The sequence below is a fragment of the Ochlerotatus camptorhynchus genome, unplaced genomic scaffold (genome assembly GCF_037179485.1).
Source record: "Ochlerotatus camptorhynchus isolate MF236.1 unplaced genomic scaffold, CSIRO-AGI_Acam_v1.1 ptg000211l, whole genome shotgun sequence".
NCBI classification, from domain to species: domain Eukaryota; kingdom Metazoa; phylum Arthropoda; class Insecta; order Diptera; family Culicidae; genus Ochlerotatus; species Ochlerotatus camptorhynchus.
Window position 1 is genome coordinate 485,689 of NW_027040701.1, and position 16,694 is coordinate 502,382.

The window sequence follows — 16,694 nt, forward strand, 5'->3', positions numbered from 1 at the left end:
ATATGATGGCATATTTCCTCTATGCTCATGATTGTATGCAATTAGGAAAAAAATCGCATACACAGCAAAAAAATAATTTTGATATCACATCAAAGTGGATGCACTACAATCATGTCGAAAATTTCATGTAATTTTTATGACCACACAAATAAACAAATGCAGTAAAAGCAGCGTAATGTCAGTTCATGCATTGTATTAATGATAATTTTGTCCTTTTTAGCAAGTAATATTACACCATATTTTCGACATGATTGTAGTGCATCCACTTTGACGTGATATCAAAATTATTTTTTTGCTGTGTAGGTCTACTTTCAGGAATTGACCTTTTTCCCGATGATTCCGGATACCCAGAGGATCTTTTGGCTACCCAGCAAAGAAGTTGATATGGTCATGATATATTTCCTCTATGCTCATGATTGTATGCTATTTAGATCTAGGTCAACTCCTGAATGACCATTTTGTCGATGATTCCGGATATCCGTCAGAGGTCCGATTTCAATCCTATATGCAATAAATCGATGTAATGATGGCATTCCCCTATGCTTATGATTGCATACAATTTACAAAAAAATCAGAATTCCGTTTGCACTCTTCTTCTTCTCTTATAATTCCACTCACAAGAACCTTGGAGTTCTCCCTACAAATCTCTTAGAATTCTCCTCAAAATTACTATATAATTTTAGTCAGAACTCTCTTTGCATTCTCTAGGAAATTACCTTGCGATCCTCCTCAGAATTACGTTGGAAATTTACTTTGAATCCTACTCATTATTCTCTTAATATTTTGCACTGAACAACACTGGAATTCTTCTTACGTTTAACCTGGAATCTGGAATTCAACAGAACTAACTTGAAAGGAGTCCGCAGATTTCACATCAAGTTTTGAAATTCTCCTCTGAATTCCCCATAAATTATTCCTAGAGTTCCTTGGAGATGCTCATCAAATTCATTCAGTCTCACATTTAAAAACAAATCGGTTAATTGAAAATATTCAATGTCTTGCATTTTTATTTTCGGAGAAGATTTTTGAACATACCTACAATCCCCTCATCAATTAATGTATGAGTTAAGTAAAGAAGGGCACGTATGATTCGTATTGTCACATTAATCTAGATAGAGCTGAAGTTAGGGCGTAACAGCCTTTGTAAACAATTACTTTTGTCGATGATTTCTAGGAATTCAAGGCATGCCCACGCAAACCATCATTACCGGCGGGTAGGGGAAGTCGTCAGCTACCCGGATGGTGTTGTTGAATTGCCTTGGCGAGCCTTAACTTTCTAAAAATCATCGGAATAAGTGATTGTTTACAAAAGCTGTTACGCCCTCATTCCAGCTCTATCTAGAAATGGCCTTTCGCTAAATTTCAACTTCTATTCAATTTTCACACTGCCATACTCTAGCGGAACTATCAATCTTTCCTCTTCAGAACTTTCTCTGGCTAATAAATTATCGCACTAAAACTTTATATTGATATAAGTATAGCATTTCCTGACAACTGGGATTTTATTAGATCCAGGGTTTTTTTATGTTCTAAGTTTAATTTTTTTATAAATTATGCATGTCTGAGAACCCAAAAAAATCAATTCAAGTTTCAGAACGCTGTTACTGAAGATAATCCACTCCAGAATTATTATGTTCAATGAGTAAAAGTGAATAACGAGGAAAATAATGTTGGTTGCATTATAAAATGTTTTGAAATTCCTTGGCGTACTTAAATATATTCTATTCATATTCTTAAGAATTGCTTGATAGTAGATATAAAAATTCCAGTCAATACCTGGTTTATTCTGGTAAAATAAAATTCCGATTTTTAAAGGTAGTAGACACCCTGATATAAAAGCAATACTATGGAGGATTCCGACGAAATTATTAGGGGAACCTCGTTAACAAACAGTATAAGCTGCTCAACAAACAGCTTTATCAAGTCCATCAGCGCCATCTACAAACTAAACTCCAAGCAAATCACAAGAGCTTCTGGAATCATGTGAACGATCAACGGAAGGAATCGGGTTTACCTTCAACCATGTACAACATGGATCAAGAAGAATCAGATATGGAGTACTGTTCCGTAGTATGAGCTCCTTTTTACAGCAACGAGGTGAATCGTATTGAGGCCATTCAGCGAAGATTTGTACGTTTCGCCCTTCGTTGGCTACCCTGGAGTGATCCTTTCAATCTCCCTACTTATGACAGTCATTGTAATTTGATGTCCCTACAATTACTTAGAGTTCGCCGAGGCGTCTCTAAGGCTACCTTCATCGCTGATCTCCTACGATCGGACAATAATTGCTGTTCACTTCTGCAGCAGTTGAATGTCAATATTAGACGCGTAAATTTACGTTCTTATTATTTTTTCAACATCCCGGCTTCTCACACAAACTACGGCGCTGATGAGCCGTTAACTAGCATATGCGAGATTTTCAACAAATGTTATAACTACTTTGATTTTAATATTAGATTTAAAAGATAGAAAATTTTTCCATTCTATGAGTTTGGAAACAATTTCAAGATTCGTATCTTCGAACCATTTAAAAAAAATTGGGACTAAGGATTTCTTTTCCAAGATCTAAGACATCATGGACTAAGACAATTTTGTATGGTCTTCAATCCTCATGACTTTAATTGCATATCCTGGATATAGAAACAATTATATGATCAAAAAAGAAAAACATATCTTGGACTTTAACTTTACCAATTTTTCAGAATTCTGGGTCTTATCAGATCTTGGCATCTTGGCACTTCAAAAAATCATCAAGATCTTGAACTATTAAAGAATATCAAAAACTCTAGACCTAGATAAATTGTTAAAATAAATTAAGATTAAATTAAATAAACAAAATATTTTAAGGACGCAATCAAATTCCCTGTTATTTCCCGGTTGTTCGCGATTCCCAGTTAATTTCCGGATCTTTCGGTTTTACGGTTCAGTGGTCACCCTGAGGGTCTAACCGTCGATAAGTCTGCAATGGTGAATTCTAAATTATCGACGACAATCGATTAACAACTCTGATTCTGACGCTTTTAAGATGAGTATTTAAAGGTAAAAATTCCTTCAGAATTTTAAAAACCATTCCTTGGAAAATTGAAGAATACGTCTAAGAAAGTTCTAACTAGAATACAATAGTAATTCTGAACATTCCCTGGCAATTGTAATACTTGCTCCTAGTACATTTTAAGCAGAATTCCCAGTTAGCTCTAAGTAGAATTGCAAGATTATTATGAAGTGAATTTCACGGAGATTGTGAAGAGAATTCCAAACAAATTTCTGGGATCATTTTGAATGAATTATGTGATGAATTAAATAATAACTTTGGAAAAAAATAAAGGAAAATTTAATAATTCCAAGGGAATACCGAGGAAAATATCAAGAAATAAATAGTAAGTTGATTTGGTATTCTTTATTCGGAAGACTTTCAGCCAGGTTCATCTCCATTACTCCGAAAAAGTAATTCTAAATTTGTGATTCTGAACAACGAAGAATTTCTAGTAAATAATAGAGTAAACTTTTGGTGAACTCTGAAGAGAATTTCAAGCTAGTTCAAAGAATAATTCCATGTGAAGAGTATCTTACGTGATTTTGAAAGACAATTCCAATGGACTTCTGAGGAAAATTCAATGGAATCCTAAGGAATACTAAGGAATCCAAAGATTTTTTGAGAAACAATCTAAGGCATACAATCTCTGATCACGCCTTCCTCCTGAAGGGAAGTATAGCTCTTGGTCCCCGATCCATGAGTTGATGGGTCGAAAGGTAGGGTTCAGGTATGGGAGCTGCCTCCCTCGTCGGCAGAATTGGTACTCAGTACGGAAAACAAATCAAGGAGAAAAAAATCGAATGCTGAGGATAGTTGCAAAATATCATTGGGGAGATTTCCAAAGAAATAAAATTTTAAGAATATTTACAAAGACATTCTAAGGAGAATTTAAATAAATTTCAGAGCAGGAATTTCTTGAATCGTTCCTAAGTAAATATGAGATGAATTGAATTAGAATTCTAGAGGAGAATGTTATGGGTTAGGGACATATTTCTTGTACGGTCTTCTACGACTTTTAATGGCAGTGTCTTTCATACCGTCGATCACCTCGGAGTTGCAAGCTCGCTGATATGTTATTCACCTGCAGCACTAAAAATTGTTGTTCATTGATTTTTCCAAGTCCGGTGTACCTGTCAAAAATATCACAGGATATCGAAAACAAAATGTCAAGCTCAAAATGCTAATGATAATAGCAAAAGAATTCTGGGGAAAATTTCAAGGAAGTTTTGACTAGAATTTCAGAGTAATTCTGAATCGAATTCCTGTAAAATTCGGAGAAGATATCCAAGGGAATTCTGAGAGAGAAGAATTGAAAGCAAATTCTGAATATAATTTCAAAGATATTCTGTGGAGAATATCGGAGGGAAACAAATACTAAATAATTCTATAAAGCTCTAAATTTTTAGAGAATTCTAAGATGAAAACAATGTGAATTGCGTCTACATTTATCAGGCTATTTGAGGCCCATTTTTTTTACAAATTGCAAACTAATTTAATTAAATTTTGGAAACGGCGCATTTTACAAATGCAATCGTTTATAACTTTACAACAAAATCATATAATATGTATTAACTTACAAAAACTTGCATGCCTAAAATAAATGACTTGAGAGAAATTAATATATAAAAAAACCCATTTATTAAAACGAGTTTTCATAGATTTATTTAAAAAAAAAAGCAGTAAAACATGAAAATTGGTGTCTATAGCAAAGTTGATTTACATAAATTTGTCTACAACTTGCTTATTATTTTTTAAATATGTAGGACGGATGGATTATCTTTTTTAAAGTTACATAAATTGAATATTTCATGGGCGACAAAACCTCACAAAAATACCAGTAATAGTAATTTAATAAAATTCCTAAAATGCAAAATTCCGATCGTGGTCGAAATTCCAATATTCAACATCAACAGGTGCATACCAAGCAATCTGTACAAGTTTCTACTAGAGAAGAAAAGCTCACCCATTTTCCGAAAATTTCCGACCAAAACCTAGTACCTAGGAGCAAATCAGCTCCCAACCATGACAGAATCTTCCGACAGTTCGTTTGGTCTACCTCCGCTTATATCTTCCCCTGTGAGGTTTCAAATTACCAAACAATAATTGGATCTGCCGCCGTGCACCGCTCTCGTCATCCTTCCGGGAACAACACACACTATTCTCCGGTCGTACACACCGAAGCTCACACAAGAGAAGAAAAAGAAATCGTATCATCTACAAATAGAATCCACCATAACCCACCGTATTCATCCTGCTCGTGCAGCAGCTGATCCTTGTTGTAGTTGCTACTGCTCGTCGTGTATTCCGAGTTCTTGGTGGACAGCGCTGACTCCACGTCAATCGTGTCGATCGCTGCCGTATCGCCGGAGGCCATAATTTTTCACCTCTCTGCTGATTCCGGTCGGTCCAGACTCCGTCCGTGTCAGTTTTGGTCAACAATCAGAGCCGCAGCCGCCGTCTCGTCCGAAGAGGATATCGCTTCCAATGTTTGGTATTTTTTTTTTTTGCTGATGCTTCGTATTTCTTTTTCTTCTTTTCCTTCTTTACATTTCCATCGAAGGGAAGTGAAACTTTACTTTTTTTTTCGCTAGTGCTGCTTTCTTTCACACTTTCTTCTCACCACGCAAAACTAACACAGCTCTTTTTTATTGGATTTTTTTTTTCATCGACTTTACTATTGCTTCCACCATTTAGGGGAGGAACCTTTTTTTCCTTTGAATTTTTTTTTTAGAACAACACTAGGAATTCGGAAGATTTCCACATTCCACCCGGAAGCTCCAGAGCTCCTTCTACCCTTAAGAGGATCGATTTTCGCTTTCCGTCAAATTTTCTCCAACACAACACACACGTAAAACATGCACTTTTTTTTCATCTATTCAATCTGACACTTGGCACGGATCCGCTCCTGCTTCTTCCAGCCAGTAGCAATAATTTTCGTTTCGACGAGGCAGCCACCAATCCGAATCGCGGACCTTATCACGTAAACTACTTATCGCAAATCGAAATGGCTAACCGTGGCCAACACTTTCCTCTTCGCCTCTGAACCTGACAACAAACGGCACGACGGGAAAAGAGGCCTCCTCCACTGCCCACTAGCTGACGGTTCTCTCTTGCCTTGGATTCCGATTCCAGCCCGTATCCGCCCCGTGTGTGTTACGACGACCGACACCAGGGATGATGATAACGAGAAACAGTAGTGGAATGGTAGGCCTTTCTCCGAGATTTTTTCCGCAAATCGCGACGCGAACAAACACACCCACCGCCGCCGCGTTCCGTCCTCGGGGTTGCGATTGCCTTCAATATCGCTGCTGCTGGTGCTGCTATGTGTTTCTGCCACTGTTAATTCATTTTCACGATCGAACGAACGAAAAATCACTACTTTTTCCCGTTTTTTCTCCCTTGGGCTGCCACTGTAGCTATCGTTTCCCTACGTCTACGACAACTCCGGTCAGCTCTATGGCAAATCAATAACTTATTCTGCTAGCGCGACTGTGTGTAGGCCAAAGCCAGCTAGATTCCTTCTCGCGACGGGACCGTGTTGCCAAACTTGCTGGGACAGAAAACGTTGGTGCAGCGTATTAAACACAAACATACTTTTTTCTTGATTAAATTGATTGAATCATTCGTTTAAAAAGTTTCAACAGCTGCTTATGAAATCTACTGATGAAGTGATGACTTTACCAAACAGAGAACATGCACCGCCTTTTAAATAAAAAACCAAAATAGCACCTTCAACCGAATCGTCCAACCTTCCAACACTCCCACGATGTCACCTTGGTGGTGGTGTGCTGAAATGACACATCTCGAACGAATGCCAAACACACACGCACACACAGTCAAAACCGCGATGGGAAAAAAATTACCAAGAGTAGTGAGCAGTGTTCGTTCGCATCCATTCATGCATTATTCCGTTCGGCTGCGGTTTGACTCATTCGTTCGAGGAAAACAAAAGCAAAAAAACGAATGTGTGTAGATGTGTGCGTGTGCAAATTCGATCCGTTCGGTTACGGTTGCTCTGTTTTGACGCGACGGGCCGTTTTCACGTCAGACGGGCAACGAGTGCGTTCAATGATGGATTTTCATTCAAGATCCACACGACATTGGCGAAGAGTGCCGATTACGGTACAAGGGGTACGGCGAGCACCGCAACATACTGATATTTGAAAACAGTATACCGTTAGCCAAGGACGGTGACGGTTCGAGCGGTCATTTTTAATCCCATTATTAGCCATTGTACACGGATGAAAATACCTAGTTTTTTTTTAGCTTTTGCTCCGGATCATTTTTTTTTGTATGTGAGTGGAATCTTAACGTTTTTCATGTGCTTGATTTTCCTTGAAATCCCACTCGGGATTTATTTTAAATCAGTGAAAACATGTCAGAAGTCGATTTCTCTTGAATGACCACACACCCACGGAATCTGACTAAACCAGCTCATAGAACAAACATTGCTCTGTCAGATGGTTTAGTTAGTTTGAGTGGGTGTGTTGTCATTCGTAAGAAACCGACGATCCAAGTCATTGTTTACCCTGAAATGTTATAAAATAAAAATTTGTTAGAATCTTCAAATGTAGATAAACATTTCAAAAGGTCCTATCTGCATTGATCGATTCTCTTTTTCGACTTTCTCTTTCGTTAATAACTCAGCTGCACAACCTTTCCCTGTTGTATTTAACGTTTTGGATGCTAGATAAGAACCACTTTAACAAACTATGAGGTGGAAATAGCGCAAAACCTGTTTGCATAGCAGTGGTTATCAAAAGAGAAAGTCGATGAAGAGAATCGTTCAAAGCAGATAGGACAATTTGAAATGTTCATCGAGTTTCGCAGAGCTTTTTACCGTGAGTCCTATAGTAAGGGTTTTCAAAATTTATCATTTAAGAAGCATTTCTAGATAAACTCATTATTGATGAACCACTGCACTTCTGTAAAAGGGTCAGAACTTTACAATATTTGATTTTTGTTTAACATTAAAGTATTTCTAAAGATACAACTTCGACAAATTTGAGGAATTATGTAGCTTAATAAAAATAATGATAAGACCCAGAGTTAATGTCCCGGACTTGATAAAAATTTCAGGACATGTAGGTGCTGTCATTTATCCAAGACTTCGGACTCTTTTTTAAATTTTATAAATACCAAAACATTTGAAAGTTTAAAAACTCTAAGGGTAGAAATTAAATTTGTAAGGGCCGTGGATGATTGCCACCCCCCTAAACTGTCTACGTAGTTTATGAACAGCCCCTAAACTTATGATGAATTCAGATCTGGATTTATTTTTAAGATCTCAGCTAACAAATCATAACTAGTAAAATTTCGAGGTCCCAGACATTGATAAAATTTCTACATTCTGGACAAAGCGACACATTTTTTTCTATCCACGCCTTGTGCAAAATATAATTATTACTTGGAATTTTTAAATAACCTGTGAAATTGAAGAAAAAAATCAGTGATGTACAGCTCCGAAAAAAAACGCAATTAAGCAGCTTAATAAAAACAATTAAATATAAGGAAATGAAACAAAAATATTCAGGACACACCCCTCACCATCCATTTCCAAAGGGGGAGTTTCGAAAAGAGAGATGAAAAAACCGATTTGTACCTTCCTTAAAAAGTTGTCCTAGCTCGCTATTCTACTATCTACATGCAATTTTCACACTGCCGTACTCTAACGGAACTATCAACTCTATGCTTTCATCTACTCCATCTATCGTATAAAAATTACCACTACAGTCTGTTATTTGAAATTAGCATCTTCAACTATGTAAATCGTTGACTTCACGCAGAAGTAATACTAAACATATAGACTTAAGATGCTGTTTTTTAATGGTGACATCTATCAGAAATTACGCATACACTTAGTTCCGTTAATTGTTAACAGAGGGCAGTGCGTTCAGAAATTGTATGGTACCTCTATATATGCAGTTAGATTAACATCCTAAGTCCCTCCTTTTTTACATATTCTGAACAAAAAATACATCTGAAGTCTCTCCTTTTTTTAAATATTTTGCACACACAATACTTTCTAACTCCCTTTAAATTATTTTCAAAACAACTCTATAAATCTTCGTAGAACTCTCCAGGTTTTGTTTTCTTTCAAATTGCAATTCAGAGCTCCTTTTATAAATACCATGTTATTTTATTCTCTAGGAATCATTCTCAGAATTATTTTGGGAACATCCTTGGAATTCGGTTTCCTTTCCGTATACTCACTAGTACCATAGAGGTAACTCTAAGACCAGAAGGTCCCGAAGAAACGAGCTCAACTTTTTGGCTCAGCTCTGGTACTATCTTCGGTCCCAAGCTAATCGATTCACCCATCAAAACTTAGGAAAATCCACTAACCCCTCATTTTATCTGTCAAACTTTCATATCGAATCAAAACAAACATAGTGTATTACTGGAATTTATACTAGAATGGGGTACGTTATTCGATTTGCTTGGGACCAATAGGCTAGTCAAGTAGTGAGCCAATTTGAAATCGTTAGTTTCGTATTGATTGTTGCTAGTACCAACCGGTGGAAACTAACGATTTTAAATTGGCTCACTACTTGACTATCCTATTGGTCCCAAGCAAACGATTAACGTTCCCCATTCTAGTCAAAATTCTAGTACTACACAATCGATTAAACGACACAATTCTCGTAGACATTCTAGTACTACACTATGATTGTTTTGATTCTCTATGAAAGTCTGACAGATAAAATGAGGGGTTCGTGGATTTACCTATGTTTCGAGGCGTGCATCGATTAGCTTGGGACCGACGATAGTACCAGAGCTGAGCCAAATAGTTGCGCACGTTTCTTCGGGACCTTCTGGTCTTAGAGTTACCTCTATGGTAGTAGCATATAGATAACTCTAAGACCAGAAGGTCCCGATGGAACGTGCTCAACTTTTTGGCTCAGCTCTGGTACTATATTTGGTCCTAAGCTCGGTCCCAAGCTAATCGATGCACCCCTCGAAACATAGGAAAATCCACGAACCCCTCATTTTATCTGTCAAACTTTCATAGCGAATCAAAACAATCAGAATTTCTACGAGAATGGGGTACGTTATTCGATTATGTAGTACTAGAATTTTGACTAGAACGGGGTAGGTTAATCGTTTGCTTGGTACCAATAGGATAGTCAAATAGTGAGCCAATTGGGTTGTTTAACGGTATTGATGTTAATATATCTAGATAGAGCTGGAATTAGGGCGTAACAGCCTTTGTAAACAATGCCTTTTAAATATGATTTCTAGGAACTCAAGGCATTCCCACGTAAACCATCATAACCATCGGGTAAGGGCAGTCGTCCCCTACCCGATGGTGTTGTTGATTTGCGTTGGCGAGCCTTAACTTTCTAGAAATCATCGAAAGAAGTCATTGTTTACAAAAGCTGTAACGCATTAATTCCAGCTCTATCTAGATATATTCGTTATCTGCACTAAAAATGGAACCGAAATCCAAAATTTTATCAATTTTGGTACACTGGAACTATTTTAAACAAGTACGATTACATTAGCAAAAATCACCGTCTTAGCGCCCCTTGGTGGGATTTTGTATGGGAGTGAGCTGTCAACAAATAGATTTAGTGACAACGGTCAAAAATTTAAATCTTGATTTAAAAATCGAGATGAACGTCTACGGGATCGATAAAAATATCGTTATGCTCAGAAAACGAAGGTCTATCAGGTGAACAACCCAATTTAAAATTGTTAGTTTCCACCGGTTGGCTGTACCATAGAGGTAACTTTTAGACCAGAAAGTCCCGAAGAAACGTGCTCAACTTTTTGGCTCAGCTCTGGTACTATCTTCGGTCCCAAACTAATCGATGCACCCCTCGAAACATAGGAAAATCCTCGAACGCTCAATTTTAGCTGTCAAACTTTCTTAGCGAATCAAAAGAAATATTGTGTAGTACTAGAATTTTGACTAGAATGAGGTACGTTAATCGTTTTCTTGGGACCAATAGGATAGTCAAGTAGTGAGCCAATTTAAAATCGTCAGTTTCGTATTGATTGTTGGCTGTACTGTATCTCATTGAAGATAACACATGATTTTTACAAAAATCATTCAATTTCCTACCGATGTTGACTCGAAAGCGGTTTGTAACTCCAACGAGGTGTCCTAGAACTGGCAGTGCAGGACGCAAATATGTTTGTAGAATTGTGGTAGTCTCATGGCCATCGGCTTGTCGTCTTGTATCATCGTTACACACTTAATCTAGCTCGGTAAAATCTCCAACAGCCGATTACCTCGGCATTTGCTCTTGCTGATATCTCTGCAAAATATCTGTTTGTTAGCTGATATCTCAGCAACATGTTATTTGTTAGCTGAGTCTCGGCAAATGTTTTACTGAATCTCAGCAAAATAAATTGCAGAACTGCTCGGCTGTTGGAATCTCGGTGAAAAATTTTAAGTGTGTAGGATCCATCAGTGATGTTGATTGTGATGTTGGTGTACCAAGCATAGACTCGCTCTGTGATGATGATCATGGTTCATAGGTGCAGGACTTACACATGTTGATGTTGGACTTTCTGGAACATGCAGGTTCCATTCTCCCAAAAGAACGTCCAGAGGAAGTAGTTGTTTCGCACAGACTTGGTTGAATGCACCATCAACTGACTAGCGGTACTGGTTGAGGTTGCTCGGTTTCGTAGCTGGTTGACATGGGACTGCCAACAGTCGTAGTACATAGTGCTTGCATTCCGTTCTGTACACAAACATCATCCTCTGATCGAATGAAACCTCAGACCATTCAAAATAAAAGACCGAAATCGCTTTTTCGAATGATAGCTGCAACCGGATGACGGTTGTTTTGAAATCAAATGATTTTCCTCTCGAATACTGGATGAAACTTGTTATGAGAAGGGATAGGGCCTTCAGTTGAAATGCCTAATGCTCTCTGTAGAATGACTGTCATACTAAATGGAAATGCATATGGTATTGGTTCAGCCCCATAACACAAATCATTCAAAACGATGATGTAAATAATTCTATCGAACGTCATTTGCTGATGTAAGCTGACAAACGAGGTGGAAGCATATGCATCGCTATCAGAGCTTTTACGAACAAAGGTAAAGGATGAAAACCAATGTTTGGCTAATTTGTGGTAGAGGCGGTTTCCTCCACCACGATTTTTTTTGTATCCATGATGGAATGGCTTATTATGGCTTTTTTTATATTAATTTATTTGTACAGGCTCAATCGAATAAACTTTACAGAGCCGAGTTATCGTTTGCATTATTATTATGGCTATTCAGTATAGAATTGTACATAATCAAATTATAAATCTAATTAAAAGCACTTGCATGTCACACTATTCTTAAATGTTTGTCCTCTGAGTTTCGTATGTTTTATAGCTAATTTTCAAACGAAAATCATCCTGTATTTGGATGACAGTCATATGGATGTTCATCATCTGACGACGAATTCAACCATAAGAAAATCATCCGAAATTCGAATGCATATTGTTAAAGGGCTCGAGCAATGCAATAATCATTCGAAGTATTGCGGATGTTTTGGTTCAGTCTAGCACCACATCAGAAGCTAATCTCTACACTGAACGTAAACATCCGCAACACATCGAATTATTATTGCATTACTCGAGCCCTTTCACAATATGCTTTCGAATTGGTTGAATTCCTCATCAGCTGATGGACATCCATATGATTGTCATCCAAGGGATGGATGATATTTATTTTAAAATGGGCTGTAAAACATACAGCGCTCAGAGGACAAACATTTAAGAATAGTACGACATACAAGAGCTTTACATTAGATTTATTCGATTGTTTACATTTCTAGACTGAATAGCCATGATCAGTCATTCCATCACGGACTTAAAAATTCCTCCAACACGAAATATTCATGACCGTACCAGCTCTGGCTATGCTTCAAACTCGTTTGTCAGTTCAGATCAGTAAATGAAGTTCAATAGAATTATTTACATAATCGTTTTGGATGATTTGCGTTATGTGGCTGAACCAATACCACATGCATTTCAATTTGGGATGACAATCATTCTACAGGGAGCATTACGTATTTTAACCGAGGGGGCGACTCTATCTACGATGTAGGAAAATTTTGTTTTGCTGTGGTTAGCTGCGCCCACGCTGAGTAGATAGAAAGCAGATTGATGACGATTGGAAAAATGATAGAAGATTGTTCGAAGATTCATTCACTAGTACGAAATTTTTCGAGTATCTAGAAGTGAGATTTAGATGTGTCGCCCCCCTCGATTTTAACTGAGGTCCGTTCGCTTCTCGTATCAATGTTTTTGTTTCTGCATCATCTGATTAGAAAACAACCGGCATCCGGTTGCAGCTATCAACCGATGAAGCGATTTCGATGTTTCAGTTACAATTGTCTGAGGTTTCATTCGAATAGAGGATGATGTTTTGGTACAGTGCAGGCGTTATTGTTATACTCGAATAACTGAAGGACGCAACAATTCCAGACTATAGTAGCTATATTCATATACTGGCGGATAGAATTACGATCTATCAAAAAGCGGAACCAATTAAATATATTGTAGACCAACAATTGAAAAGGTCCTATCAATTTTTATAAACAAAACGTCGATTATTTTTTCCTCGACAATCGAACGCAATCATCGGATAGGGGAATCTTTCCCCAACCCAAAGATAGTGTTAGTTTGCGTAGGCGTACCTTGAATCACGAGAAAACGCTTGGCATGCCCGTTGGATTGCGAATCATAAGGTGCCGTGGTGACAAGGTCGACAGCATTGTCGAGGCTGAAGCTAGTGAACTCGGCACTCGTGAACTGCACACCGTTGTCACTATCCGGGGTGCTCGGCATTCCGAAACGTGTGAAAACACTCCGGAGAATGGCAATCGTGGCTGTTGACTGTTAAGGTGATGCTGTGCGCGGTGCCGCGGTTGGCTTGACTTGGCGACTTCTTGCAACGTTTACAATTGGTAGAGACAACGGTCCCATTGCACCGGAATGACAAGACGCTCAGCAAACATCACGGACTTCTAGATTGTCAATTGCCGATCTAGACTTCGGCAATGCTTCTGCACGAACCCGTAGATGTTACAAAGCATCGTATCTTTCTGAGTGGCTTGCTGTACTGTCCTAAAACTGAGAGGAATGAATTGTATAGTACTGGACGCAACTGTCATCAAATCTTCCTTGTGAATGACGCTGACCGCTTTCCCGAACATCTCTGTGCTGACGTATTCTATTTTGAAATAAAGGGCGAACACGAAATTATTGCGACACCGAAAATGTCATGCAAATTTTCTTATAATGTTTAGAATCAAACCAAAATTTTAGGGTAGTTTTATACATATATTTACTTCAAAAATCAAAAGAAAAGTTAATCGATGGAGCCTTGAGTGTAAAATTGAACGCATTTTCGCTTGATGCCCTCCATCAAAGTCTTTACAGTGTCATCCGGTACCAGTTTCTCAGTTTTTTTTTCTCCATTTTCTTAACATGTCCTTCTCGTCTTTGACTGTCTTCTTGCTCTTCCGAAGTTCCCGCTTCATTATTGCCCAGTACTGCTCCACCGGGCGCAGCTCCGGACAGTTTGGTGGATTCATGTCCTTTGGAACAAAATGGACAGAATTGGCCTCATACCACTCCAGGACACTTTTAGAATAGTGGCATGATGCCAAATCTGACCAAAATAGCGGAGCTTCGTCGTGCTGCTGCAAGAACGGCAAAAGGCGCTTCTTGAGGCACTCAGATTTGTAGATCTCGCCATTTACTGTGCCCAGTCCGCAAGAGCAGATGGCCTGCCAAATGAGATATTTGGAGGCGAACTTCGACATTTTCTTCTTCTTAAATTTGTCGTCCACATCGAACTTGCTCTTGCCGGTGAAAAACTCCAACCCTGGAATTTGCTTAAAATCGGCTTTTATATACGTTTCGTCGTCCATCACACAGCAGCCATATTTTGTTAGCATCTTCTCGTAGAGCTTCCGTGCCCGAGTTTAAGCCGTCGATTGTTGCCGCTCATCGCGGTTTGGGAAGTTCTGTACTTTGTATGTATGTAGTCCAGCTCTCTTCTTTGCATTCTGGACGTAGCTCTGCGACATGCCGATCTTTTTAGCCAAATCACGGCTTGAGACGTTGGGATTTGCTTTAATCATCCGCTTCACCTATCCCTCCGTCTTTTTGTTCTCCGGTCCCGGTTTTCTTCCAGCTCCTTTGTCGTGGTCCAACGTCAACCGCTCTTGGAACCGCTTCAACACTCTGGAGACGGTTGAATGGTGAATGTTCAACATTTTTCCCAACTGCCGGTGCGACAGGTCAGGAAATTCCAGGTGTTTGGAAAGAATTTGTTCTCTCAACTCGCGTTAATTCACCTCCATTTTCGTTGAATCGAGAAACACGACTTCGAGTTTGACAGCATGCACACAATACACATCAATGAGAAAGTATGCAAAATTTGGTTGATTTTTACCCAATGGTAAAAAAAGTTATGCCCTGTTGAATTTGTCGCAATAATTTCGTGTTCGCCCTTTAGGTAATAAATTTTAGGTTAAACATAAATTAACAAATGTAGTTTTAAGATATAGTAAATAAAAAATTTATATAATGCTAAACACAGATATTTACGTATGAGTGAGCCTTCCTATAGCAATTAAATTTAATAAACTAGCCTCCTATAAATTTAATTATGATTATGACAAAAGCTGTACAAAGCCAATCAGCTTCAAAGCCATTGTTCTCGGTGATTGACCGGTAACAATTGCACGACCTTGACTGATCCACAGGCATCTTGTGGTTCAGCGTACCTCCAACTCATACTGGAACAGAACAGAAGCATCAACCGAAAAAATGAACAGGAGATCGTATGACAGAACCTACTTTAATTTTCCCAGCCTACAACAGTTCGTCGAAAAGTTTTGCAAAGTTCGCATGCCTGAAGGAACAAGCGAACGCTGGGGACATCCATAGGAGCTGACAAGTCCCGGATAGCTTGTATCTTTTGACGTCACAGCTCTTTTTTCCAGCGTACCGGGTAAAGGAAGCAGTCAACCTTTTGAATAACTGGTTTTTAATTCAACGAAAGGATGCAGCATGGATAAACACGGTTCGGATCGAATTGAGCTGAAGTTGAATCAAAACTAAGTCCCTTTTCGAGGAAATTCCTCAAAAAGGCTAATCTGGAGACGATCCTGAAGGAGAACGGTCTACTATTGGTCGAGGTTTGTCGACGATGTCTTCCGCGTAGAGGTAAACGGGAGGTCCTTGCACGAATTTTATATGAGAATCAACAGCATTCACAAAAATATAAAGTTCACTCACGAGGTAGAAAAAGACGGAGATTTCTCGACCTTCGACTTTGTATTCGAAGTCTACAGAAAACCAACAAGCATGCTAGCTACCTATGTATACATTTTAAGCAACTTGAACAACCCCAAAATCCCCACACCAAGCAAGCTATCCAACAAGCAAATCTAATAAAAATGAGCAAATTACCAATCACCGGCATTTATGGCAGTACTTCTTCCCGTGGATGCTCCTTACCTCGCCTTGCATGTCACCATTTCGATAAACGTGCTTCATTCGATCCTAGAGCATTCATCACTCTTGTTCCCAGTCGGTTAGCCAAATAGTGCTATTCGAATCAAAACAAACATCCGACGACGTCGTGGGGCTGCGCAGACGGTAGCAACCGTTACTAGCCGGTTGTTTGG

The 16,694-nt window shown here is 38.6% G+C and overlaps 1 protein-coding gene across 10 annotated transcripts in view; it reads right to left on the reverse strand.

Moving 5' to 3' along the window:
* PIP5K59B (Phosphatidylinositol 4-phosphate 5-kinase 59B) overlaps positions 1–6,529 on the reverse strand; it is a 153,590-nt gene extending 147,061 nt beyond the window's left edge. For 5 of the 10 annotated variants that reach the window (XM_065224438.1, XM_065224437.1, XM_065224436.1 and 2 more), the window contains exon 1: positions 5,276–6,514. In XM_065224438.1, the coding sequence (XP_065080510.1) occupies positions 5,276–5,408 (133 nt within the window). In that variant the 5' untranslated portion in view covers positions 5,409–6,514. Of the gene's footprint in view, positions 1–5,275 lie in introns of all 10 variants that reach the window. The other 5 variants (XM_065224435.1, XM_065224433.1, XM_065224430.1 and 2 more) reach the window with 5 other exon arrangements.
* Between the last annotated feature and the right edge of the window lie 10,165 nt (positions 6,530–16,694).